At 40.5% G+C, this 27,183-nt stretch overlaps 1 protein-coding gene across 15 annotated transcripts in view; it reads left to right on the top strand.

The window, feature by feature from the left end:
* The window catches only part of LOC309864886 (uncharacterized protein), a 47,795-nt gene extending 26,615 nt beyond the window's left edge, over window positions 1-21,180 (top strand). For 5 of the 15 annotated variants that reach the window (XR_014311809.1, XR_014311810.1, XR_014311811.1 and 2 more), the window contains 3 exons: window positions 9,172-9,228; window positions 15,878-16,020; window positions 19,723-21,180. Coding sequence is in view for 1 of the 15 variants with exons in the window: in XM_082730787.1 (XP_082586913.1) it covers window positions 9,172-9,217 (46 nt within the window). In the remaining 14 variants the exon portion in view is untranslated. Of the gene's footprint in view, window positions 1-9,171; window positions 9,229-9,516; window positions 9,789-10,026; window positions 10,096-10,256; window positions 12,208-15,877; window positions 16,021-19,722 lie in introns of those variants that run through there. The other 10 variants (XR_014311815.1, XR_014311816.1, XR_014311818.1 and 7 more) reach the window with 4 other exon arrangements.
* The last annotated feature ends 6,003 nt before the right edge of the window (window positions 21,181-27,183 follow it).

Genomic DNA, 27,183 nt, shown 5'->3' with positions numbered 1-27,183 from the left:
CAAAATTGCCTTAAGGACAATTAGTTATGCAGTGAAAATGCTTGCAGTGAAGATATTTACAGTAAGCATACTTATACAGAAATTCCTCACAACGTTTTAACTTCAATCCCAGATATGATGGTATTTGGAAGTGGAGTTTTGGGGAGCTAAGTAGGTCATGAATGGGATTCATGTCCTTTAAAAAAAACAAAAAAGAAGAAGGCCCAGAGAGCTCCCTTTGCCTTCTGCCATGTGAAGACACAGCGAGAAGACAACTGTCTGTGAACCAGATACCCAGTCTGTTGGCACCTTGATCTTGGCCTTTCCAGATTCCAAAACTGCAAGAAATATGTGCATGCTGTTTAAGCCACCCAGGCTATGGTATATTTGTTGTAGCAGCCCGAACACATTAAGATTAAATGTTACAGTAAGAGGCAGGATTTTAATTCTAAGTGCTTTTCAATTATCCTGGGACTTTGTTGAAATACAGATTCTTTCAAGGTTCTGAATCAGTAGGTCTCTACTGGGGACTGAGAAGTTGCCTTTCTGACAAAGTCCTGGATGCACCATATTTTGAGAACCATTGGTCTAAAGTATTTCCCAAATTTGCCTGAAGACAAGACCCACCAGAGGTGGATGTTAGATATAGAGAATACTAAATCTTTCCTTTAAGAATATTGATTTGGGGGCTCCTAGGTGGCTCAGTGGGTTAAAGCCTCTGCCTTCGGCTCAGGTCATGATCCCAGGGTCCTGGGATCAAGCCCTGCATCGGGCTCTCTGCTTAGTAGGGAACCTGCTTCCTCCTCTCTCTCTCTCTCTGCCTGCCTCTCTGCCTACTTGTGATCTCTGCCTGTCAGATAAGTAAACAAAATCTTTGAAAAAAAAAAGAAAGAAAGAAAGAATATTGATTCAGAGGGGCGCCTGGGTGGCTCAGTCTGTTAAGTGTCCAACCCTTGATCTCAGCTGGGGTCTTGACCTCCTGGCCTTGGGACTTAAAAAATATAGATATGTATACATATATCTATATATCTATGTGTGTGTATGTATATAAATTAAAAGATAGATGGATAGATAGATATAGATAGATAGATAGATAGATGATAGACTGATTGATTCAGACGTCTGCATTGGGATCTTCAGTCTGCCCTTTCAAGAGCCACTTCATGCTCTGGTTCCAGACTACCTCTTCATCTGATCTGCTAGGACTCCTCTACTGCTTCATTCATTCATTTTCCTCCCACCCTTTCAATCTGTGTCTTTCTCTCCCCGCTGCCCCCATCCCTTTCTTCCCACATATATTTGTTGAGCATCTCTTTAGGATATGGATCTGAATAAGAGAGATAGTCTCTGCTTTTACAGACAAATAGATAAGTAACCAGATAAATAAATAGGAGAATTACAGTTTGCAACACAAGCTAAAAAGGAAATCAGTATGGTGATAACAATGCAAAGGGGTAAAGCCAAGATAGGAAACCATTTAAGTCAAGGTTGTGAAGGGTGTTCTCTAAGGAAGAGAGCTAATCTAAAATTCATATCTGACCCTCCAATCTAAACCATACTACTTGCCGAATGTGCCTGTGTTTTGGGGACACATTGTCTGTGTTCATGCTGTTTCTTTCACCATGAATGCCTTCTCACCAATCCCATCTACCAATTAAAACCAACCTAAATACCGCCACCCTCATCCAGGTTCCCCAGCCATATGTGAGATCTCACCCCCTCTGAGCCACTGAAGCACCTGCTACATCTCTGATCTTGTCTTGATCTTTCTGCCTTAAATTGTAGTTGTTTTGTAATAAAAATGGGTGCATTTTGTGAAAGCACACTATTAATTTACATACACTATCTCAATTATTCAACAACACTGGCAAGTGATCTTATTATCTCTATGTCATAAAGAAAGAAACTAGAACTTGGGAGAGTCTAAGTAACTTGCCCGAAGTCTCAGAACAAATGAGTGACTGAGCTGAGATTCAAATGTGCCCTCCCAGTCCTATCTCCTAATAGCAAATCTTAGGCAACATGGGAGAAGTGACTGCTTTGTATTTATATCCTTCAATTAAAGCAAACAATAAAATCGACTTGCAGAAGAACTCTAACATTTATGAAACACAAAGAAAAAAAGAGAACAGAATTCCCCTCCCAAATTACATTACTTTAACAAGGTGCTGTAATAGTATCAATGGCTTAAACAACGGAAATTATTGTCTAACAGCTCTGGAGCCTAGAAGTCAGAGATGAAGGGGTTGATAGGACCATACTGTCTCTGAAGGTGCCTGGAAAGTATTCGATCTGCATCTTTCTCCTAGCTTACAGTAGATCCTTGGCTTATGGAAGCATAATTCCAACAAATCTGCACATTGTGTTCTCCCTATGTATGAATCTCTGTGCCCAAATTTCCCCTTTTTATTAGAACACCAGTCATGCTGGATTAGGGGCCCTCCTACGGACCATGATTTAACTTAACTAATCACACAGGCAACAATCCCACTTTCAAATAAGGCCAGATTTTGAGGTTTGGACTCGGACTTCAATATATGAACTTTTAGGGGACACAGCTCAACCCACAACATAATTTTACCACCTAGCATCTATCACAGTGCTGTTCCCTAAGCCAGGCAACCTGATGTAGTTGTCTTCTTTGTCCTGTCCTAAAACCAACATTACGGAGGGGTCACATGATTTAGACACATTGTATTGCGCTAACATGGAACCTGGTTTTAGCTTTGGTCTTTGAAAGATTCTGTCAATCTGACATCAATATTAGCTTTTCACATAAGTCAAAGAGGTCATCTACTTAGTACCAAAAACCTGGTCTACTTGAAGCTACTCTCACCTGTGATTCCTTCCGTCTCTCATGAAAGGGGTGAGTCAATTTCTGCGGATAACATTACAGTCCCTACAAGTTATGTTTGATGGTGCTTAAAATGCTTAAATTTTATTTCCAAACGGGTTTAGCTTAGTGAGTTTCACTAAGATTCAGCAGTAAAAGGAAATGAAATATTAATACCAAGAACTATTCCCATCCAGAAAGAAGTTGGGCTGGTAATTTAGGAAGCCCTAAATGGGAAATGATCTCTACACAGTACATCATAATGCAAAATAGATTAGAATGTTGCAAAGTCAAAAATTTAAATGTAAAGTTCAACCAAGCACAAAGTGAAGGGGCATGTAAATGTGAAGAATATTGAAGAGGCCAAGTGTAGCATTTGGCTTAAGAGACTGCAGAATTCCTGAGGGGAGGGACTCTCCTCTGACTCAGCTTTGCTCCACAGCAGGGCCTAGCCTGTGGGGTTACACAGAATCACTTTTAATACCTTAAGCTGAATGAAGTGGGTTTTGTTTGTTTGTTTGTTTTTTCTTTTTTGAACGTATTTTAACCCTCTTGGTAGAGATAGGAAGCATTCAGTTTCCGCTGAAGAAGTTAAATAAAGATGGGTAGTTTTGTATGATATGCCAGGAACTGTTTTAAGTACAAGCAGGGAATGAGGTAAACTCTATTATCTCCACCCTAAAGCTAAGGGAACAGAGAGATGAAATAGCTCACACAACTAGGAAATGGTAGCCATGGGAATTTACAAGTAGGCTGTTTACACTGAAAGCCCACATTCTGAACTGTTGTACAGTATATCAGTTAACACCATGGTGAGCAGCCAGAGAGAGCTTTTAATTTTCTTCTCCTAAAGAATTTTTCAACTGAGGTGTTTACTGTCAGCTAATCAGTGTGTTACTCCTGCTGAATTTAACAAATTCAGTGTGATGACTAAGTATTCCATCTTTGATAATTCTCCAGACCTAAGTTTAAGTCCTGGCTTTGGCATAGCTTGGCTATGTAACCCTGTGCTAAAAACTTTTCTAAGACTCCATTTCATCATCTATAAAATAAGGCCGATGATTCTTACCTCATAAAATTGTGATTACATATTTAAAGCATTAGACATAGTGCTTGATACATAATAGAAATTCAAATGATATCTAAATTGTACACCTATTTTATAAGTAGTATTTCATTGTATGGATATATGCAATTTGATTATTCACTGTTGATACATATTTGGATTGTTACTAGCTTTAACTATTACAAATAAAGCTACTATGAACATTCTTTTTTTTTTTTTTTAAGATTTTTATTTATCTATTTGACAGACAGAGATCACAAGTAGGCAGAGAGGCAGGAAGAGAGAGAGGAAGGGAAGGAGGCTCCCTGCTGAGCAGAGAGCCTGATGTGGGGCTCGATCCCATGATCCTGGTTTTATGACCCAAGCCAAAGGCAGAGGCTTTAACCCTCTGAGCCACCTACGCGCCCCTACTATGAACATTCTTACACATGTCTTTGTATAAACTTATGCTTTAATTTCCCTTGGGTAAATACCTAGAGTGGAACAGGGGCATGTTTGGTTTGTAAGAAATTGCTAAAGGAGTTGAAAAACTTTCGAAAGGAGTTATACCATTTGATATTCCCACTAGCTATGTATGAGAATTCCAGTTCCTCCCCATTCTTGTCAGAGCTTGGTATGGTCAGTTTTATTTATGTATTTATATAATTTATTTTACTGTGGTTAAAAAAAGAAACATACGATTTACCATTTTCACTATTTTTAAGAATACAGTTAAGTGGTGTTAAGTATATTTGCATTGTTGTGAAATATTGTATGTAATATTGCTAGGAAACGTCCTCAGAACTTTTTCCTTTTGCAGAACAAAAACTCTATCCACTTTAAACAACCCCCCCTCACCTGGCCCCTGCCAACCAGCATTCTATTTTCTGTCTCTGAATCTGACTACTTTATATAACACTTATAAGTGAAATCACATAATATTTGTCCTTTTGTGACTGGATAATTTCAGTTAGCATGACATCCTCAAGGTTCATCCACGTCGTAGCTTGTGATAAGATTTCTTTCTTTTTTAGGATGGTATAATATTCCTTCATATGTGTAGACCACATTTTCTTTATCCATTTGTCTGCCAATGGACATTTGTATTTTTCCCCCCTCTGGCTATCACGAATAGCACCACTATGAGCATGGATGTACAAACATCTCCTAGACCACGCTTTCATTTCCCTGAGATATATATCTGGAAGCGGGTTTGTTAAATCATATGGTAGTTCTACTTAAATTAAAATAAAATGACTAATTAAATTAGTAATTAATTTAAGGTAATTAATTAAATGAATAACTAAAATAGTATGAGGGGGACGCCTGGGTGGCTCAGTTGGTTAAGCACCTGCGTCTGCCTTTGGTTCAGGTCATAATCCTGGGATTCTGGGATCCTGGGATCCTGGGATCCAGCCCCGCATCAGGCTTCCTGCTCAGCGGGAAGCCTGCTTTTCTCTCTGCCCCTTCCCTTATTTGTGCTCTCTCTCTGAAATGAAATGAAATGAAATGAAATGCCATACTATTTTCCAAGGTGGTTGCACCGTTTAAAAATCCCACCAGCAAGGCTCCCACTTCTCCACGTCCCTGTGAATACTTTCTGTCTGTCTGCCTGCCTTCTCCCTCCCTCTCTTCCTTCTTCCCTTTTTTCTTTTCTTCCTTTCTTCCCATCTTGCTTTCTTCTTATAGTAGCCATCCTAATTAGTATATAGTGATATCTCATTGTAGTTTTGATTCTGCATTACTCTGATGATTGGCGATATTGAACACTTTTTCATCTGTTTATTGATCAGATATTGAACCATCCAGGAATAAATTCTACTTGATCACGGTGTATAATCCTTTTAAGGTGCTATTGAATTCAGTTTACTAGTATTTTGTTGAGGATTTCCACATAGTATTCATTGGGGATATTGGTTTGGAGTTGTCTTACACTGTCTTTATCTGGCTTTGGTATCAGTGTAATACTCAGAGAACGAATTTGGATATATTCCCCCTTCAATGTTTTGCAAGAGTTTGAGAAGGATTGGAGTTAATTCTTTCTTAAATATTTGGTAGAATTTTCCAGTGACACCATCCGGTCTTGGGCTTTTCTTTGTTAGGAGGTGTATATATTTTAATCTTTGTCCTTTGAAACTAGAGAGACTATGCATGATTTGGGAATGAGACTATCAAACAATGGCCAAAGAGGAAGAATCAATCCATTCTATGCCTTCTCTTTTGTCTGGTCACCCAGAAGTATATTACCTGCTATGATGATCATTGCCTGTCTGTCACTTGAAATTATTTTTATTCGTGCATTCACCTGAACCTACTTTCCCTTCCACATCAATTCAAGACCCCTTTTCAGAGTCCTGACCCACCTTCCCAAGTAACTGCATACAATTTAGAGATCTTTTGAGAACCAAACTGCTAGCTATGTGAGACTCATGTCTTACACACTGATGACTACCTGTAATTTGTGTCTCTGAAACATGGCTTCTGTATTTTCTTACAGTCTAATCTTTAGTCTTTTCCTGATGCTCGAGGCCAGACATCTATGAACCAGGGGAATCTGTTGGGAGGTTTTTGTTTACTGATGCAATCTTGTTAGGAGTTGTGGTCTGTTCAGACTTTCTTTTTCTATATGATTCAGTCTCTGTAGGTTGTCTACTTTAGGAGTTTTTCCATTTCTTTTAAGTTATCCAATTTGTTGGCATATAATTGTTCATAGTAGTGTCTTATAATCCTTTTTATTTCTGTATCATTGGTTAAAATGTCCCCTCTTTCATTTCTGATATTAGTTGAGTTTTTCTTCTCTTTTTTTCTTAGTGAATCTAAGGGACTCTCAATTTTGTTGATCTTTTCAAAAAGCAATTCTTAGCTTTGTTGATTTTTTTCTATTCTCAATTTCAATAATTTCTGCTTTAATCTTTGTTATATCCTTAAGATAATAAATTTTATGTTATTTTAAAAATCACAGTTAAACAATTTTTAATTATAAAAAGAAAGAAAGATTGGGTGCCTGACTGGCTCGGTCAGTAGAGCATGCAACTCTTGATCTCATGGTTGTGAGTTCAAGCTCCACATAGAGCTTGTCTAGGAAGAGAGAAAGAAAGAGAGGGAGAGAGAATCAGTTTGCTTGGGGGGAGAAACAGGAAACTTTTGAGGCTAATAGAGTTACTTGATTGTGGTGATGTGGTTTCACAAATATAAATATACGTCAAAACTCGTCAAATGGTACACATCCCATATGTGCTGTTCATTGTATGTTATTATACCTCAAAAAACTGCCAAATTGCAGTTTTTCTAAAAACAAATCATATTTAAACTTGTAAGTATACATTACTACAAGTGATTTTTTAAAAAGATTTTATTTGTTTACCTGAGAGAGAGAGTGAGCGAGAGAGAGCACAAGCAGGGTAAAGAACAGAGGGAGAAGCCTGATGTGGGACTCATCCCAGGACTCTGGGATCATGGCCTGAGCCAAAAGCAGACTCTTAACCAACTGAGCCACCTAGGGGCCCAACTATAAGTGACTTTTTCTTAAGTGTTGTCTATTCAAAATTCCTTAATTAAAAGGTCAGTATATTTGTCTCCTTTACATTTTCCTGGCTCTCCAAATTTTGATTCTGATCTCCTGTTACAATTCTGAGTCCATTTCTCTCAGTTTTCTTCAGAAGAGGTAGTACGTACAAGAACTGAAGTTCAACAGAGATATACTCTAAAGTATTTTTCATTTAGGATTTCATCATGATATCTTCAGATAGACAGTCATTCCATCAAAAGAAGCTGGGTCAATGAGATGATGTTGTTTTCTCAGTTTTTCAAAGCATATAGCATTTATGACACTATTGCACACTTCATATGTTTAACTTAGAAGTCTATTTTTTTATATTTTATTTATTTTTTTTTTTTAAGATTTTTTATTTATTTATTTGACAGAGAGAGATCACAAGCAGGCAGAGAGGCAGGCAGAGAGAGAGGAGGAAGCAGGCTCCCTGCTGAGCAGAGAGCCCGATGCGGGCCTCGATCCCAGGACCCTGAGATCATGACCTGAGCCGAAGGCAGTGGCTTAACCCACTGAGCCACCCAGGCGCCCTATATTTTATTTTTTTAAAAATATTTTATTTATTTACTTACAGAAGGAGAGCAAGAGAGAGAGCATTAGTGGGGGTATGGTCAGAGAGAGAGGGAAAAGCAAGCTCCCCGCTGTGCAGGGAGCCCAATATGGGGCTCAAACCCAGGACTCTGTGATCATGACCTGAGCTGAAGGCAGAGGCTTACTTAGTTTAACTGATTGAGCCCTCCAGCCTCTCCCAAAAGTTTATTTTTCAAGAGTTTTATTTATCAATAACAAAACCAGCAATGTACCCCAGAAGGCTTTAAGATGGTCATTGGGTTGTAGAACTTATGCAGTTTAAACCACTGATGTGACTACTTTCACACTATTGCCTTTAAATAAATCTAAACCCAAAAGTATTTGCTAAAACAAACTGAACCTAAAACACTAAGATGTACTATAAAATAAGTGAACAAAAATTTTTTTAGATAGGCTCTACACCCATCATGGAGCCCAGTGTGGGGGCCCAAACTCTTGAGCATGAGATCAAGACTGAGCTGAGACCGAGAGCCAGATGCTCAACTAGCTGAGCCACCCAAGCAGCAAAGATGAAGCATGCTTTAAGGTAGCCGGACCTATGTGCAGCTGGGGATTCTTTTCTTTGATTCTTAGTGATGACCAAGGTCCTCACACCAGGTTCACTGCAATTGCAAGATTATTCCCTGCTTTTGTCTTCAAAACTAGAAATTCATCCCTTCATCTCATTGATTCCATTATATACGCTACCCCTTTGGAGACATAATGGCAATTTCAACTCGACAGAGTGACTTCATCTGCAAAGTAAATCTTACTAGTTCCAGTCACCCCTGTGGAAGGCTATGGCTTCTGTGTAATTTATTCAGCATTTTGTTCAAAAGATATTTACTGAGCGTCAAACTATGTGCCAGGGCTCTCAACCAGAGACACAGTAGCAAATAAGAAAAACAGAGTCACTCTCATGGAATTTATAGTCTAATTGGAAGACAGATATTGAACAAGCAATTATAAGATTGATGAGTGTTACAATAAAGGAAATACAGGATGTTCGCTCTGAGATAACATTTCTTTTTTCCTCTGGGCTTCAGGAGAAAAATCCACTGGTTAAAAAATGACAGTTTGCCCTCCAGCCCTCTGCTCCTGGCAAGCCAAAGGAAAGATTCCATGTAGGGAGTATCTGTATCAAGAACTAGAAACAAGTCCTCGTAACTTTTTTTTTTCCCCTTCCTTTTTTAGGAATGTCAAAGCATCCTTCTTAGCAACTGGCATGTTTCCAGCTTAGCTTCTGACTGGGTAAGACTGGGTATTTATAACAATTACTTGGTTTTCTCTTGATGACTCCAGTTGTTCCCATTTTATTAGCTATCCCAGCCTGGGAGATACTTAGAAACAACCGTCAAAAAGAGACTGAGTTCCTAGATTTTTAAACAATGGCTAAGGCAGTTGTTTGACCACATTTACAAATCAGTTTCAGGAGAGCCTTGAAGAGATTTGTTTTCTCCTTATGTCTTAGATTTCTTTCTTTCTTTTTAAAGATTTTATTTATTTATTTGTCAGAGAGAGAGAGAGAAAGAGAGAAAGAGAAAGAGAGAGAGCAAGCACAAGCAGGCTGAGTGGCAGCAGAGGCAGAGGGAGAAGCAGGCTCCCCGCGGAGCGAGGAGCCCGATGTGGGACTCGATCCCTGGACGCTGGGACCATGACCTGAGCCTAAGGCAGCCACTTAACCAACTGAGCCACCCAGGCATCCCTGTCTTAGATTTCTTGAAACACCTGGGAGCTCTCAGCGAAAGCCTCTGCAGAGTTTTAAGGCTACATTGACAAGTCAGTAGTATCTCTGCTACGAAAACCATTCGGTGAGTTTACACGCACAGTTAAGTTTGTGGGAGAGGAAGTAAATGAGCAACTTGGGTCTTCCGCGGGATCTGTGAGTTCGGCCTCAACCCCAAGGTTGGCAGCAGCCACAACAGCAGAAAAAAGAGGTCGCCTCTGGTTAAGAACACAAAAGAGAGATAAGATGCTTTTCAAAAGGACAACCTGTATTATTTTCAAACTGGGACTAAGCCGCATAGAAGATAAATGACATGTTTACAGGCAGAGTCCTACGGAATTTATGCCAGGCCAAGATTGCAAGCCGGCTCAAGGAAGTTACCTTTTCTCCAGGTTTGTCCCCCCAGCTCACAGAGGAGGGGGCGGGAGCACGAGCAGCCACGCAGTTCTTGCCCCCTACCTCAGCTTTCCCACAGCCCTGGTACTCAGGAGAAGGGGTGCAGGCCTGAGAGACTAGTTCAGCATTTCTAGTGAGTCTCTATTTCTTTCGGCAGGGAAGGATGAAGAGTTGTCCTGGCAACGGACCTGCGATGGTCAGACAGCACCTCTGTGTGAATGTTAACACCTTGGAGTAGGAAGAGCCCTGAACTTTGGGAAAATCACGCAACCTCCCTCTCATTTTTTCCCCATTCAGGACTCACAGTCGGACTTGGCGGGGGGAGGCGAGTGGGGTGAGAGGTGGGAGGATGGGCTGTGAACTGTTTTGGCAAAGCTCTGCGGCTGATGCCCACCGGTGACCAGTGCAGTTCTGCTCTAAAATCCCTCAGGGATGGTTTCAGGAGGCCACAAAGTCACTACTCCACCAGGGATGCACCGGTATGGTCCTAGGTAAAGTCTCACCGTGTACGCTGAGGAGAAAGCGTTTGTTGCTCTCTCCTCCCATCTCCCAAAGACGGATCTGGGTTAACCCCAGGGTTGTAAACAGTGATAATAACAATAATAGAAAATGTCCTCCACACCAGCCCCTGTTCTAAACATTTCATGTGTCTCCATAAAATTCTCTCAACAATGCTGTGAGATAGAGTATTATGATTATCCCCATTTTACAGGTGAAGAAAGCAAGGCGCAGGAAAGTCCAATAACATACGTGTAGTAACACAGCCACGTGTCCTGGCTGGATTCAGGTTGGCTCAGGGGAACTTTCTGTCTGAAGAAACCTGGGAAGTGTCTCTTTTACTTTGGGTGGCAATGGCACTCTGTGGAAAAAGCCCAGGCTTTGGCATCAAACACTTGGCCAAATTCTGGGGCTACTACTTACCGCTGTGTGATTTCGGGTGACCTTACTTAGCTTTGCTAAGTGTCTTAGTCAGCTCAGCCTGCTGTAACAAGGTACCATAGACTGGCTGACTTTAACACCAAACAAACATCTATTTTTTTACAGATCTGGAGACTGGAAAGTCCAAGATCAAGGTGCCAGCCAGTTTCGTTTCTGGGGAGAAGTTTCTTCGTAGTTTGTAGACAGCCATCTTCTCGCTATACCCTCACATGACAGAGAGAGAGAGAGTACTGGTCTCCCTCTCCTCTCAGAATGGCCCTAATTCCACCACGGGGGCTTCCTGTTTACTGCCTCTTCTAAATCTAATTAATGCTCAAAGGTTCTACCTTCATATTCCATCCCATCAGTGTTAGGGCTTTAACATAGGAATCTTGGGAGGACATAAACATTTAGCCCACAGCACTAGGCCTCAATTTCTTTATCTGCAAAATATATATCACACCTATTTGTAAGGTTTAACAAGGAAATAAGATTTTTATAAGGCCTTAGCTCAGTCTCATAATAAAAACAAAGTAAAGTGTTCAAACCTTTCCTGACAATGTATCAGGTTCTGTTGAAAAAAATCTAAAGCATAATAACGATTTATGGAATGCCATTCTTTTGGAACTCCACTAAATGCATTTATGTATTGTATTTACTGGGTCCTTCCTAACACCATACGAGTATTATTAGTAAGAATTACTATCACTATTTTATAGATGGGGAAATTGAGAGGCTAAATATCCTCCCAAAGTCACAGCTGGTGACTAGCAGAACTGGGAATGGAAACACATTGTGGGCTCTGAGTGTTGCCGCTTCTGTTTATATGAGAATATATGGAATTCATTATTTAAAATGGTCATGAAATAAATGTAGATGAATATTTTTACCTAAGAGTTCCAAGGTTGCAAGAAATGTTTACTAGGAGCCTCACAAGGAGAGAATTCAACTCTTTCATGTTAATGATGACTTTATTTCCTACTAAAAATAAGAATACAAAAGGAGGGGGAATTGGGGAGATATTAGTCAAAGGGCATAATAGTTTCAGTTACACAAGATGCCTAAGTCCCAGGGATTCACTGCATAGCATAGTGTATATAATTAACAATACTGTATTGTATACCTAAAAAACTGGTAAAAGAGTAGATTGTATATTGAATTTTCTTATTAAAAAAGAGGGAATATGGAAACTTTCAGGGGTGATGATTATGTTTGTTATATTACTTATAGTGACAGTTTCATGGGTGTATGCTTATCTTCAAACTCACCAAGGTATATACATGTATATACATTAAATATGTACAGCTTTTTTTTCTATGTCAAACATACCTCTCTCTCTGTATAGACACATGATCATACAATGGGACAAAATGGCCAAAAAGGAATACAGTCGCCCTGATCTCTGTTTTGTACCCCCCACCCCACCTCTTGACTTCTATTACCAAAAGCTAACTTCAAGGAAAGAAATATAGCTCTGAAATCATTGAGCCTCAGGGCATCGCTCTTTTCTAGAATTCTTTAGTGTGTGAGCTGTCACCCAGCCCCTAGTTTTCTGTTTCTGACTCATCAAAGGGGTATAGAAACATTTACGCTTTCTCCTTTGGAAGAATTCTCCTGTGACCTTCTCCATCTCCAGCCCAGCCCTGCAGGCTGAACATGTTGGTTAAAGACAGAAAAACTTAATTTTTTAGAGAAACCGTTAAACAAACTGGGATTGAGTTTCCTTTTTAGGAGAAAATCTTCTCGATTAAAAAAAAATCAGTATTACTTTTAATATTGAAAAAATGTGTTGGTTAGGAAACTCTTGGAAAAAAGTATCATAGTAGTTCTGAAATTTTTTTTTGAAGAAATTGCAGTATAATCACAAAACCACGCAATTGGTATTAGAAACAAAGGCACTGACAGAAAAACCTCTTTTCCAACATAACCAGAAAAATGACGATAACCACCGAATCTCTGTTTGGCAGGATCCAAACCTTGGCTACTCAAGATAAACCACGGGAGAGGCTGGAGGTCAAGTCTGGGAAATGCCAGAGTAACCACACTATTCATTCCACCAATGCCAGACAGTTAATCAATCACAAAGACGGAAAAATGAACAATGAGGACTTCTAGAATTTAAAGAAGTTAACCCTGGGGATCTTAGCACCGTTGATGCAATGGTCCTTCAAGTTAATACTGAACAAACCATACCATTAGCCGAAGAAAGATAAGCAATATATGTGGGATTCTGGCGCAGCTGGCTTGAGCCACCCTGGGGACTAGATCTTAGAGAAGGTTCTAGTAGGAGTGGCCTGGTAATAAATAACATTTTGTGATAATTAAGCAAGGATTGTTACTCACAAAAATTGTGGCACAATGCCAAGAAGTAAGCCAAAATTTATTCATATGTTTTTGTGTTTTAATCTTGCTGCTGACCTTATCTTTCCAACTTGTAATTTTGATATGGTCCAACTTTCCTCATCGACTTAGTTTCAGTTTTATTTAATCATTATAGAAATAAGCTGAAGTCCCGTAGAGAAATCTGTTAGCCACTCAACAGTTAAATACTTATTAAGATGATGACAGCGAGAAATTCTCTCTTTTTTCTTTCCTCTCTCTTTTTTAAACAAAGATTAGTTGAGAATAGGGTGATCTCAGGCCTAAAGTATTTGGCTTTCCCCTTTGTTCGGGACTCCTGGCAAAGCAGGGTGGTCTGGTGATCTACAATTAAGAAGACAGTCCCCCTTCCCTCATCTTTTGCTCCAAGCTTTGCATGTATAAATTAAGCCTTTGGGGTTTTATAAGGTGCTAGCACTTTTAAAGACTGTTGAAATTATTGCTGTTTTGGTTAACAGATTTGTAATTATTGTAACTAACCTCAGCCAAAAGTTGAACTAGAGATTTTTGCAAATTCAAACAAAACCAACTAGTATTACTTTACAAAACAAAAAACAAACAAATGAAATAACTCTGCTTCCATAATTAATTTCAAAGGACAACCATCAAAACAGTAGTCTTCCCCAAAGAGTGAGAAAAATTTTTAAATATGTATTTTAAGGGATTTTGCAACTGCAGAACAGACAAAAGTCCCTCCACTGAATATCTGAAGTTAATAAACTGTTCAGAAATCTTGCGAAGCTAATGAAGGAGACCTGTCTCCTCGAGCTGTCCCTGATAACGCTATAGTTGAGGGAAGAAAAAGCTCCTTTTCCCACCCTTCCCCCATGCGAAGCGCTGGAGCTAGGGGCTTGCTAAGAGGCCCCACCTGAAGGAGAGGTTGATCCTTTCCCCTGGAGCCTGGGTCCAGTGAGTCCTGCTAGGACTGGAGGCAGGTTGAGTGCAAGTCTGGCTAGAATTCCTGAAAAAAAAGGCATAGCCAGCATGGGGCAGAATCACAGTCCTCCAGATCCACAGGAGCTATCAGTTTCCTAAACTGTTTTTAGAATCCTCGGGGCTGGGAGTGGCATAGGTTATGCTCACTTCAGATGGTTTGGTTTGCAAATCTGGGAAGAGAGCCAGATAGACTACTTTCTTCCCTAATTCTGGAGATGATGTGTGTTCTCCAGAGATGTAAAGTCCTACACTCGTAGAACTGGGCCTTTGGAGATTATCTAGTGAATCCATCTTCAGATGATGGAGGCATTAAAAGTTAAGAACTTTGAGCGCCTGGGTGGCTCAGTCAGTTAAGCCTCTGACTTTGGCTCAGGTCATGTCCCTGGGGTTCTGGGATTGTCAGTCTCTCTTCTAAGCAGCCAATTTGGTTCTCCTTCTCCCTCTCTTTCTCCCTGGGTTCATGCTCTGTCTCTCAATAAACAAACAAACAAACAAATAAATCTTTAAAAAAAAGGTTAACTTGCCCAGGGTCATTACATAGTTGGTCTCTGATAGAGCTAGAACTTGAAACCAATGTTTTCTTCTAAATCATTCGTGTTTGATAAACTAAGTAGATAGTACATTAAAAGTTTAGCTATATGAGGATATATAAAACATGAACCTCAGTATGTGTGTGTGTGTGTATATATATATGTATAAATATGTAAATTTCATGAGCTGTCTATTTTATTATGATTAAAATTATATATAGTATATATTTATAAATATATAAATATATATTTATATTATAAATATATAATATATAAAATAAATACCGCAGTTCAGTGATGTTAAGGACCTTCACATTTTATAATGCCCTCTTTCTACATGGAAATAGAGGAAGTCAACAGAAAATATTTTTCCATCATTAGTCCATTACAGAATGGACACATACTATGTGATCAACACCATGTGAGGATCAGACAGACTCTATACCCTCAAGGAACTTTTTTTTTTTTTTAAAGATTTTATTTATTTGTTTGACAGAGAGAAATCACAAGTAGGCAGAGAGGCAGGCAGAGAGAGAGAGAGGAGGAAGCAGGCTCCCTGCTGAGCAGAGAGCCCTATGCGGGACTCGATCCCAGGACCCTGAGATCATGACCTGAGCCGAAGGCAGCGGCTTAACCACTGAGCCACCCAGGCACCCAGGAACTTTTAATTTATTTAGACAACAAGATATATAAATAAGAGGCTGTAACTAACCATAACAAAGCAGCATATGATACCTTTTAAATGAGTGTACTGACAACAAAATGTTAATAATACAGAGGACACATGAGTACATGGGATGAGTACTTAGGAAAAGCTTCTACGGGAAGATGGGCTTGAGGCACATTAATAAAAGGGAAGGAGAAGCCACAAGATGACATTCCAGAAAAAACAACCGAGTGACAAAGGCATGGGGGTGCTCTACAAAGGACTTTTTGATAAAAAGTAGATGAAAAGGAGTCGAGAATAGCAAGAATTGTTTGCTACTACACGCAAGTGACCAATTTTATCTCACAGGCAATTGTGAGCTGTCGAATACTTTTGAACATCATGACCACCATGCCAAGAAGTTGCTGTGATGGAAAAGCAGAGGATGGATTGATTGAAGGAGGAAGAGTTGGACCAGTGGGGCCAATTAGGAGGCCATGACAGAAGTTCAGGTACAGGGAAGAGAAGAGCTGATTGGTTTGTGAATGGGTCACACAATTGTGTGGAATAATGCAAAGGAAGAGTCAATAGATCTTACTAATTCATTCGATAATTGAGCAAGGGGAAGAGAGGCAGGAATACTAGGTTCAAGCTAGAATTAAGTTACAGCGACCAGAATTGTACCAATTGAATGGATTGAGGAAGTCAAGAGAGGGAGAGAGTACTAAAGAGAAGTTTCATTATAGATACCCTGAAATGGAAATGATAGACATCCAAGTAGAAAAGAGAAAGTACTCAGAGAAATGTATCAAGCTGCACAACTGTGAGGTATTATCAAAAAGATTTTAAAAACAACTCTCTTAGTATTCACCTTCATCTTTGGGAATAAAGTATTGATCTCAATGTAACCAACTAAAATGGGAATGATTAAGCTTATCACATTATATGATACAATCTTCATATCATTGTATAAAGATTGTAACTCAAAGGCAAATGTCAGGTTCACTTTATAATAACGGAGAAAGAATTGGAGACATAGAAGTCTTTTAATATTGTATTCAATTGAGAATAACCCTATGGAAAATTGAAAATATATCCAACAACTTCAATACTGGTTTACATTAAGCTGCTGGGTTCAAGCATTTCAATATGATGTTATTGCTATGAAATACGTTTAGAAAAATCAAGAGTAAACATTGTGTAAAATGGCTTTGTACTAACAGTATTGGTATCAGAGCAAATAAAACTTTGTTCATGAAGTCATTTAATTTCCCATCATTCTGACCTAGAATTTTTGATTCCCAGAAAAAGGAACTTTGTTACTTGCAGAGAAAACATAAATCTGTGTTTCCCCCTTTCTTTTTCTTGCAGGAGGATTTACCTAGGAGGCATAGTGCTTAGGGTCAATGATATTTTTAAAGAGCCTATGAAATTTAATTGAATTTTGCCTAAGAATAAAAAAGAAACCCTTGAGATATTTTAAGTTATACCAAATAATTTTAAATATTGATATTGTAGTGGGAGGGGCCCACAAAAGTCATAATATCTCCTGCCTCCTGTACTTAGATCTGGGTCTCTGGGTCTAACCAAAAACCACTGCTCTTGGTACTATTTTGCATGAACATCCGGCTGACTGAGATTCTGTGAGCTTGTTATTTTCATTAAAGTGAAATGTGCACATAATGTAAAGAATCAGCTAGTTCTGGGCGCCTGGGTGGTTCAGTCGTTAAGCGTCTGACTGCAGCTGGGGTCATGATCCCAGGACCTTGGGATTGAGCCCCTCATCATCGGACTCCCTGCTCAACCGGAAGCCTTCTTCTCTCTCTCTCACTCCCCCTGCTTATGTTCCCTCTCTAGCTATGTAGCTGTCAAATTAAAAAACAAAAAAACAAAACCAAGTTTGCAGAGACAAATAGTCTCCAACCCTTTTTCTCCATATTCCTTTTCCCAGAGGCATCTACCTTCATCTTTTCAAGATACTTTTTCTTAGGCTCAGCTTGGGTCATGATCCCATGGTCCTGGGATTTAGCCCCGCATAGGACTCCCTGCTCGGGAAGCCTGCTTCTCCCTCTCTTCCTTTGCCTCTCCTCTGGCTTGTGCTCTCTCACTCTCTTTCAAATAAATAAATAAATAAATAAAATCTTAAAAAAAATAGAGACACTTCTACTAATGGACACTTAGGTTAATAGACAAATGGATAGGGAAAATGTGGTGTATATATGGCAGGGTATTACACAGTCACAAAAAAAGTATGAGATTGTGCCATTTGAAACAACATTAGGGTAGGCCTAGAGGTTATTTTGCTAAGTGAAATAAGTCCGATTGAGAAAAACAAATTCCATACGATTACACTCATAAGTGGAATCTAAATAAATAAATAAACAAAGCAGAATTAGGTGATACAGATGACAAAGTATCGATAGTTTCCAGAAGGGAAGGGAGATGGGAGGATGGGCAAAACGGATGAAGGGGAGTGGAAGATACAGGTTTCAGTTTTGGAATGAGTAAGTTACAGGGATAAAAGGCACAGCATTAGGGGGGAAAAGCACTACTTCTGTTATTGCCTGCGTATCTCTAAGTACCAAGTTTGTGATAATACTTGGTTTTTTTTCAAGTTTAGATAATACCTATTGACTTCCTGTCATGATGAGGATTTAGATATCTTGTCTCTTTCACTCTTACCAAGCCTAGTCATAAACACTTCTCAGCTGTTCATCCTGCTGACTGAGACTTATTGTAATTTTGATTGACTCAATGTTCAGGGTTACATTTTTATGACTCTGTAGGCTACTCACTGTTGAGTCATATAGAAAACTATGATTACTTCCTCTTTACTGCTCAATTTATAGTTTTCCCTCAGTTAAGAATTGTCTTGTTTTCTCATTTGCCTAGTTTTCTAGGTGCATATGTCTACCAGATGTTGAAATAACTTCTTGATACATTAATATGTGTTGGGTATTATATCAATTTTATCTTTTTTAATCTCTTCTGAAGAGAGAGGGCCTGTATGAGTCCAGATGCTTGGTGCATTAGCCTGGGTAAATATAATAATTCCCTTGCATTTTTTCCTGTGTTGGATCTCTTTTACATTCTAAAACATGTCTCCCTTTTTCTTGATTTACCTTCTTGTTTTGGTTGTGCGTATTCTTTGGAAACTCTCTTAGAAAAGTGGTGTGTGTATATGTGTGTGTGTGAAGAGGGGGTAAAGTTTTTCATTGAAAAATCTTTACTGTCATACTTAGTTGAGAAGTTATTTAATATTATTAAGAATTAATTTCCCTTCAGAATTTTGAGTGTGTTGCTCCATTTTCTTCTAACTTCCTGTATTGCTGTTGAGACCTTCAGAATTACTTGGATTCCTGTTACTTTGAATGTGATCTTTTCCCCTTCACTTTTTCTGAAAACCTACAGCATCTTCTCATTGTCCCCTGTGTTCTAAAATATCTCTGTGATGTGCCTTGGTGGGGGTTTGTTTTTGTCCCTGGACACTGGGTAAGCCCTTTCACATTAGAAATGTATATCCTGAAATTTTCAGAAATCTTAAATTATTTCATTGAGGAAATAATTGTTTTCCCTAGTTTCTCTCTCTCTCTCTCTCTCTCTCTCTCTCTTTTTTTTAAGATTTTATTTATTTGACAGAGAGAGAGAAATCACAAGTAGACAGAGAGGCAGGCAGAGAGAGAGAGAGAAGAGGAAGCAGGCTCCCCACAGAACAGAGAGCCCGACGTGGGGCTCCATCCCAGGACCCTGGGATCATGACCTGAGCCGAAGGCAGAAGCTTTAACCCACTGAGCCACCCAGGCGTCCCTCCCTAGTCTCTCTTTGAGGGACTTCTCTTGGACTGGTCTTTTAATTTGCGTATGCTTTCCCTCCTAATTTTCATGATTTTTTTCTTTTTGTTTTCTTTCTGCAAGATTTATTCTACTTTATCTTCTGGTCTATTGAGTTTTCATTGCTACAACTACGTTTACATTTTTGTTGTTGTTGTTTTTCTCTGTGTCTTTATTTTTTGGAGTTTCCTATTATTTTATTGGTGGAAAACTTCTCTTATTTTCTGTAGACACTAGTTAACTTTTTAATTCCCTGCCAGCCTAGTCATTGTTTCCTTCAAGTTGCCTTTCTCTGTTTATGTATTTTATTCCAACATTTATGCAAGGGCTTATAACTTTAGATGTCTGATAATTCTTTCTTTTTTTTCTTTTTTTTCTTTTTAGGGAGGAAGAGAGAATTGAGGGAAGAGGGAGAGAGAGAGAATCCCAGGGTGTGGAGCCTGATATGGGGCTTGATCTCACCACGCTAAGATCATGACCTGAGCCGTAATGAGGAATTGGATGTTTAACCAACTGAATCCCCCAGACTCCCCAGATGCCCGATATTTCTTAACTGTGATTAGGAAATCACATTAAATCACAATCATGATTAAGGGTGTTCACATGAAAAGCTGTGATGCAGGTGATGTGGGACAGCTGTTTGTCTTAGAGCCTCTATTATCTATCTTTAAATGTTCTTCTTAGGCTGCTCAGAATGTGCTTCTAGTCTCCTGTATGGAGGATACATTCCTGTCTGCCATTATTCTGGGAGTGAGACTGGGAGGGGAGGCAGTCCCCTCTGCCTAAGGAGTCAGCTTTGAATATGCATACCCAATCCTTCTGTTTCTGGGCATAGCTCCCGTGCTCTTGACTTGGTTTTCCAGTCCAGAGATTCTGTGGTTTCTCCGAAAGTTGCTCAGCTGTGTAAGGAAGGCCAATGACTTAAGAGATCTAACTACTACTTCTTATAACAAATCCCTTTTATCGTCTCCCTGTCACCTCTCAGTTCCTGGGCCTCAGGCTGATGTTTCCTGGGTCTCAGTCCGAGGTTTCAGGGGAAACTAGATTCATCCTCAGTGCCACTGCTGCTTAAAATGAAGCCTTTTTGAGGTCTGCAAGTCAATTTCCACCTGACCATGCATGTATATCCTTCAAAAGCGTTGCTGTCATTGCCATCTTCAACTTGTGGGAACATCTTTAAAGAAGCCTCTTTGGTGTAGTTTCAGTGGGGTTTTGGAAGGAGTATTAGATGATATTTTCAATCTCCATCTTTAAGTGAAAGTCACTGCAGTAAACTTTTTGACTACATAGAGTTTGAAGTATTTAGTTTTATACAAACACAGTGACTTATGAGGTTTATGTTGTTTCTGATAATATTTTATAAAAATCTATGATCCTATCAACTGTTTTTTTTTTTTTTTAAAGATTTTATTTATTTATTTGAGAGAGAGCACGAGTACAAGCCCAAGGTTGGGGAGGGGGTATGGGCAGAGGGAGAGGGAGAAGCAGGAAGCCTGATGCAGGATGTGGGCTCAATCCCAGGACCCTGGGATCATGACCTGAGCCAAAGGCAGATGCTTAATCCATTGAGCCGCTCAGGCATGCTTTTTTTTTTTTTTCCATGCTTTTTTTTCTTCTTTCTACATGAATGAAGATGCATATTGGAAAAAGGATACATTTGATCCAGTGACATGATTTCATTTTAGTGGCAGCCACTGGTTTGAGACCTGTGGTGATTATAACTATGCCGAAAAGCAGTTTGCTTTAGCTCTGTAAAACAAAACAGTTGTATTTATTAAAACAATATATGGTTAAAATTTTCTGCATAATACCAATAAACTGCCCACATATTTTACCTGTTAATGTGATTGGATCTTTGGGCTCTTCCTTGTGGCCACATGACCAAAAATTCCCAATAATCATGAAGGAGGCACTGACCAGTGCATCTGGGGCTCTTGCTAGCTCTTTGGGGGAAGGAGGTCACTGCCCTCCAGGCATGCGTAACATAGGATGGTGAAACTATGTGGCAGTGTGTCTTTTAAAACCAGGGTAAGAATCCCGAAGAATTTGGTATCCACGTGAAAACAGAGTGTTTTCTAAATATAAAGAATGGAGGGCCACTTGGTTAATTTCATCACTTGATTAGGCTCAGGTTTAAGTCATGCTGGGCATCTCAGCACAATACAGAAGGGCCACTACCCAGAGGATGGAGTCCAGGGAAGGGGGACTGCGGAGATAGTCCGGGCTGTAAAGCCGGTCCCTTTCAGATCAGCCAACTGGATAATGGAATGTTTGACCTCCAGAGGGGCATCAGGAGCATTGACCTCCCCTAATCAAGCCTTCCTCTCTGCAGAGTTGTACTGGAACAGGAGGAGCTCAACCGAGGTTGGTTTCTCAATGCTAGAGGGCTGTATCTATCTGTAAGTGGACATGAGGGTACATCTGGAAGCCTGAAGCCTGGCCCTGGGTAGACAGCTGGCAGACTTGGCTAAGGGTTAGGGCTCTTGTCAAACAGGTTATGATTTAGGACACGTTTCAGTTCCAATATGGGACACAATCTAGGCAGTTGAAATATATGCAAATAGCTTGAAAATCCCAATGGTGATCCCTCCTTATCAGGTTAAGGCAGTGGATGAATTTGGGTTAGCATGTCTAGTATTGTCTCTACGGAATTAGGGGTGGTTGGGCAGGAGGCGGGAAATGTTCCTTCTGAAACTAAGTACCACACATACAAATCCTATGTTCTTTCTTATCCTCAAGCCTTCATCTAGGTCTCCTCTTCTCCTGGTTACTTTTTACCTTAGATTGGGCTTGGGCAGTTGCAAGTGACAGAATTCCAATACAAACTAACACTCATTAAAACAGGGGCTTAAAAAGAGGGAACTTCCCCTGTGTCTGGAAACCAGGGATCCCTGCATCCTTGAGACTTTCTCTGTATTTTTTTAGCTCCTTGTTCGATGGTTTCATTTTCTCCTTTTGCAGGTGTAGAACTCCAGCTAGTAGCAGGGGCAGGAAAGGGGCCTGGAGGGACTATGGGATAGTCTCACTTTTATGTTACTCCAGTGTACTGATTCCAAAGAGAAAAAAGAGAATTTTCCCTTCCAGTGTTATTCTGGAAATTCCTCTGGAAGGACACATGTGGGTGTAGGATAGATCTCCCTTTGTCCCTCTTGAATCAATCACTATGCATGGGGTTGAGGCCTCTGGTTGACTGTTCTTGAGTCATGAGCCTACCCCAAGGTTAGGTGGAGAGGAGATTGACAGCTCCACAAAATTTGATTGGAGCAGGGGAGGAGCAATTACCCAAAGGAAGGGGGTAATGTTCCTTTACAAAGAAGGGAAAGATGCTGGGCAGAGGCAGGACAACAGATGTCCTTTAGGATTCCTATTCATCTGTTAAGGCTTGACTCAGGTGTCACTTCTTGATACCCCCGTCTCTGTCCTTCTCCTATTGGGTTACACATCACTCTTCTAGGTCATGTTACATCTTGGCTGTACTGATATACCCATAAGAACTTTTAATTGTCTAGTTATATGTTGGTCTCTTTCACTAGATAGTGAAAGAGTGGCTTATTTCCATTGGCAAACCTAGCCCTTCAGCAGACATGGGAGTTCCAGAAAGGTCTTCAATAAAACAATAAATGAAGATGATCATAAAATGGCAGCGAATCATTTTGAGTTAAAAAAAAAAGGAGAAGGAACATAATAGTAAAACAAACAAACAAACAAACACACACACACACACACGCGCGCGTGCCGGGTACTGTGATAAATGCTTCATATCAAGTAACTCATTGATTCTCAAAAACATTTGAGAGACATATTCTTTCTATTGTGTAGACAGGAAGCTAAAGGTTAAGTAAGTTCCACAAGCTCATACAGCTAATAACTGTCAATTTAATAACTAGCACTCAAGCAACTTAAATCCAGCCTTATTCGCTTTCAGCAACTCTGTCTTCTGCTCTCCTCCTCCTATTCCTTCTGCAAGTTAACAATGAACTTAACATAACCTAGGGATGCTCTCTTTACTTCTTAGTGATTTGGACATTTTCCCCCAATAGATTTTTATTTTATCTCAATGCACTCCCTAGCTTGTTTTGCATCTTTGTCATTTGTTTCTTTAGCCACACAGTTAGAGGGTTGAAGGAGAAACTGTAACATCCCTTCCAGTACCAATATCACAAAATTATAAGAAGTGCATGAAACCAACTAAGGGTAACAAGTCTGACAACACAACACAGGACACTCCTTTTAGTCAGAGGCTTTTGGTTCTCAGGGGCAGCACACTGTGAAGAGGTGGGTCTGGAGGTGCCCCTGCACTCTCTCCTGGCCTCTTCCTTCTCTTTTCGGGATTCCTTTATTCTCTTTGTTCTACTAGTTGCTCTTTTCTCCTCAACCTCTTAGTCTTTCTGTTTTGTCCATAGCGTCTTTGGACCCTGCATTTCAACTCTCTTACCTTCAACAGTCCTCCCCTCCCTGCCCTACCGCCAGCAGACTTCTGCAGAGCATTTAGTGAGAACCAGCCAGGCTCTTACCCTAGGGCAGGTTGAATTGCCCAGAATGCTCCCGAGGTGTTAATGAGCTTGGCAACCTCAAGGGTGAGCCTCAACTGAACAGAACACTTGAATTCAAAGACATAAGGCTAATTGTGAGCAACTTGAAATTAGGATCGATCCAGTAGTCAATGTTTTTCTTGTAGGCAATTTCTTGCCTCCTCCAATCAACCAAAGTGGCCTATTTGAGGCCAGCTTCTTAGGGAAGAGTGGCTCTAAGATTCCCCAACCATCCTGATCTAACTTCAAGAATTGTTTGTTGAACTGCAGCTTCCTGGGCCTCACCAGACCTAGCAAACCAGGGTTTCTGGGAATTAGACAATCTGAATTTAAAATATTTTCCTTAGTGATTCTTAAGTTCACTAAATTGTGAGAAACTCTGCCTGCATTCTAATTATTCTCTAAAAGTTTCATGCAGTATTATCATTAGCTTTCTTAATTTTATCACAAAGAGTTTTATTTTACGTATACCTATTTTCAACTTGCACAATAAATAGTAGATATTTCACTGAAGAATTCAGCAACAATATTTAGCAAATATTCTGGTGTCCAGTCTATATAAGCCATTTTCTTGACCTGGAAAAGATAAGAAAAGATGAATCCCCTAAGACTTTGTCCCTCTCTTGAATGTTTCCACGTGGGGCATTATTCATAGTCAACACCAAGCGTAAAGCTAAAGGAGTTCCTTGTTTTTTAGACGTTATGTATCCCCCTATGTTTCTGTTGTTTAAAGAGAAACTACATTTATATACTCCTGCTGTACATACTATATTCATTATATGCGAAGTTTAGTAAGAAAGTTTTCTCTACCACTGTTACATTAGAATGCAGTTCCCTACATATGAACAATGTCTAGGTAGAATCATGTCTATTATATATACACACATATGCATATATCTCTTTTTTTAATAAAGATTTTATTTATTTGACAGAAAGAGAGGGAGAGAGAGAGCGAGAGCACGCATATGAGGAGGGGCAGAGGGAGAGGGAAAAGCAGGCTCCCTGCTGAGCAAGAAGACCAATGTGGGACTTGATCTCAGGACCCTGCAGTCATGACCTGAGAAGAAAGCAGATGCTTAACGAACGGAGCCTCCCAGATGTCCCATATTTCTATATCTGAATATATATACTACTCATAATTATTTTCTCCGGCATCGAGGGCTTTGTCCTAGGGACAGCAGTTCAGTTTTCTTAATTTATTACTCCTTGGTGACTGTGGGACAATTCAGAATCTATGTTAATGATAGACCCTGGGCCACCTTCTTATCACTTTCTCTAAATGCTCTACATTGCTCTTTGGGGTGGGGAGACAAAACCCACTGAGTACATTACAAGCCAATGTCCCTGGTGCATGGACCTCAGCTGGAATGTTGGTTGTAGGTGTTTCCACTTTTCACACAACTTGATTCTCAGGCTGGGAAGGCAGACCACACTGTCTGCTGTACGGGAACGAAGACTTCTGTGGTTAAAATCTTCCACTAAATGTGTTTTCTTCACTTGCAAAGGAAACAGGGAGTAGAACCAGCTTGGGACCTCCTGGTCATCCCAACAACAGGAAGTTCTTTGTTTGGTCTCTGCCCGTGGTCTACAGAGAGTATCAGTCTGCATGTGGGGAGAAAGGATAGAAACAGGGCACACTTTCCACATAATGCACCAGTAGCCACTGAAGCAGAGGGTGTGGGTGGAGTCACTCCCGCCCAGATGGCGATTGTATTCTTATGACTTTTTCCTTTCAGCCTTTGGGAAGGCTTAACTAAACATCCCCTCAGAGGTAGAAAATTCTAGGTCCCCTAGCAACTGTGTTTTTCAAAAACTTTGAGTTAAATAAAGTAACATTTGAGCAGCACTTTGCGATTTACGAAGTACTCTTCACTTATATATCCTTTCAAGCAGGGAAATCCTTAAATGCTCCAATGTGGTTTTATTTGAAAGGAGGAATCTGACTTTCCATCAACTCAACCAAAAGGATACAGTGTCTGATGAACAGCTTTAAGGGTCTGTAGGATTACCAGTTAAACCTCAGTCTCCCTTGATACAAGACTCAAGTAGCACTTGATCGGTCATTTTTTTTTTTTTTTTTATGACACTTATCACTGATCTTGTCGATCCTTGCTTGTTTACAGGCCTTATCTAACTTGCTAGATTTGACATTCTTTAAGGCAAGATCTCCATCATATTTTTCTTTGCATTATTCTCAGGGCGGATGGAACTGGCAGGCCATAAATTGGCATTTGCTAAATGAATGAGCCAATGAAAGTAAATGAATAAATTATGTCCATTTCAAGTTAATCATCCGGATGTATTGTGGGTTATATGAAGAAAACCCCGACCTCCCTAACAGCATTTAGGGACTGGGGAAACGTTTACTTTGTAACTAATAAAAATTAGTGAATTCTTTCCGGAAAAAAAAAAAAAGGCATTTAAATCCCCTAGCGGTTTATCTTTGCTAAATCTTAAATTAACTTTCAGATATTAAGCCAGCAATAAGCCACAGCTGCTCGCTTATCAATCATCTTTTCTCTTTTTCAAGAACTAGGAATTTAGGATGCTGTGCCCCTGCCCCCAGGTGTGATGATCTGGTGAGAGAATCAAGAGGAACGCTTGAGGAAAACAATGTTCTTCTCCATGTTTGTATGTGTGTATATATCGGAAAAATAGAAAAATAAGGCCAGCATAGGCACTGTTTGTAGGCATGATCGGATATAAAATGAAATGTCAAGTTTTTAACACTAAAAGCGACACTAAGAAAGCTAAAATAAATACACCGTTGGAACTAGGACCTATAAACCAGCAACGTCAGCAGCCGGAGGTAGGGTGAGCGGAGGGGGCAATGGAGATATACCTCTAGAGGAGAGCAAAATCACTCGAACTGCGCGGGTTGCCGGCGGGGGGGGGGGGGGGGGGGGCGTGACTCCCATTTTTCGGGCAATGTGAATAAAGGGGATGGTGTTTGTGCCAGGCGCCCATTCTCGCTCCCCGCGCCGCACGCACCGGGAGCCGCGCGGGGCGCGGAGCCCCGACCAGTCGAGCGCCCCGCGCGCCGCTGCGGGAGGGGAGGGCGCGCAGGGCGGGCGCTGATTGACTGGGCGCGCGGTCAGGTGACGCGGGGCGCCACGTTCCAGGAGCCCAGCCCGCGGTGGCCGCCTGGGCCGGGGCCGAACCGGGGCCGAGAGGGGCCGCTCTCCCGGAACAAAGTTGCCGGGCCTGCGGCGGCGGGGCCGAGGCCGAGAGCCGAGCGGGAGCGGGAGCGCCGGGGGCGGCGCCGGCCCGGGAAGCGGTCCCGCTCGGCCGCCTCCTCCTGGGGAGAGCGAGC

This window comes from Mustela nivalis (genome assembly GCF_964662115.1).
Source record: "Mustela nivalis genome assembly, chromosome: 5".
Lineage (NCBI taxonomy): Eukaryota > Metazoa > Chordata > Mammalia > Carnivora > Mustelidae > Mustela > Mustela nivalis.
Note: the sequence above shows the minus strand (reverse complement) of the source record. Positions and strands in the feature narration are given on the sequence as shown.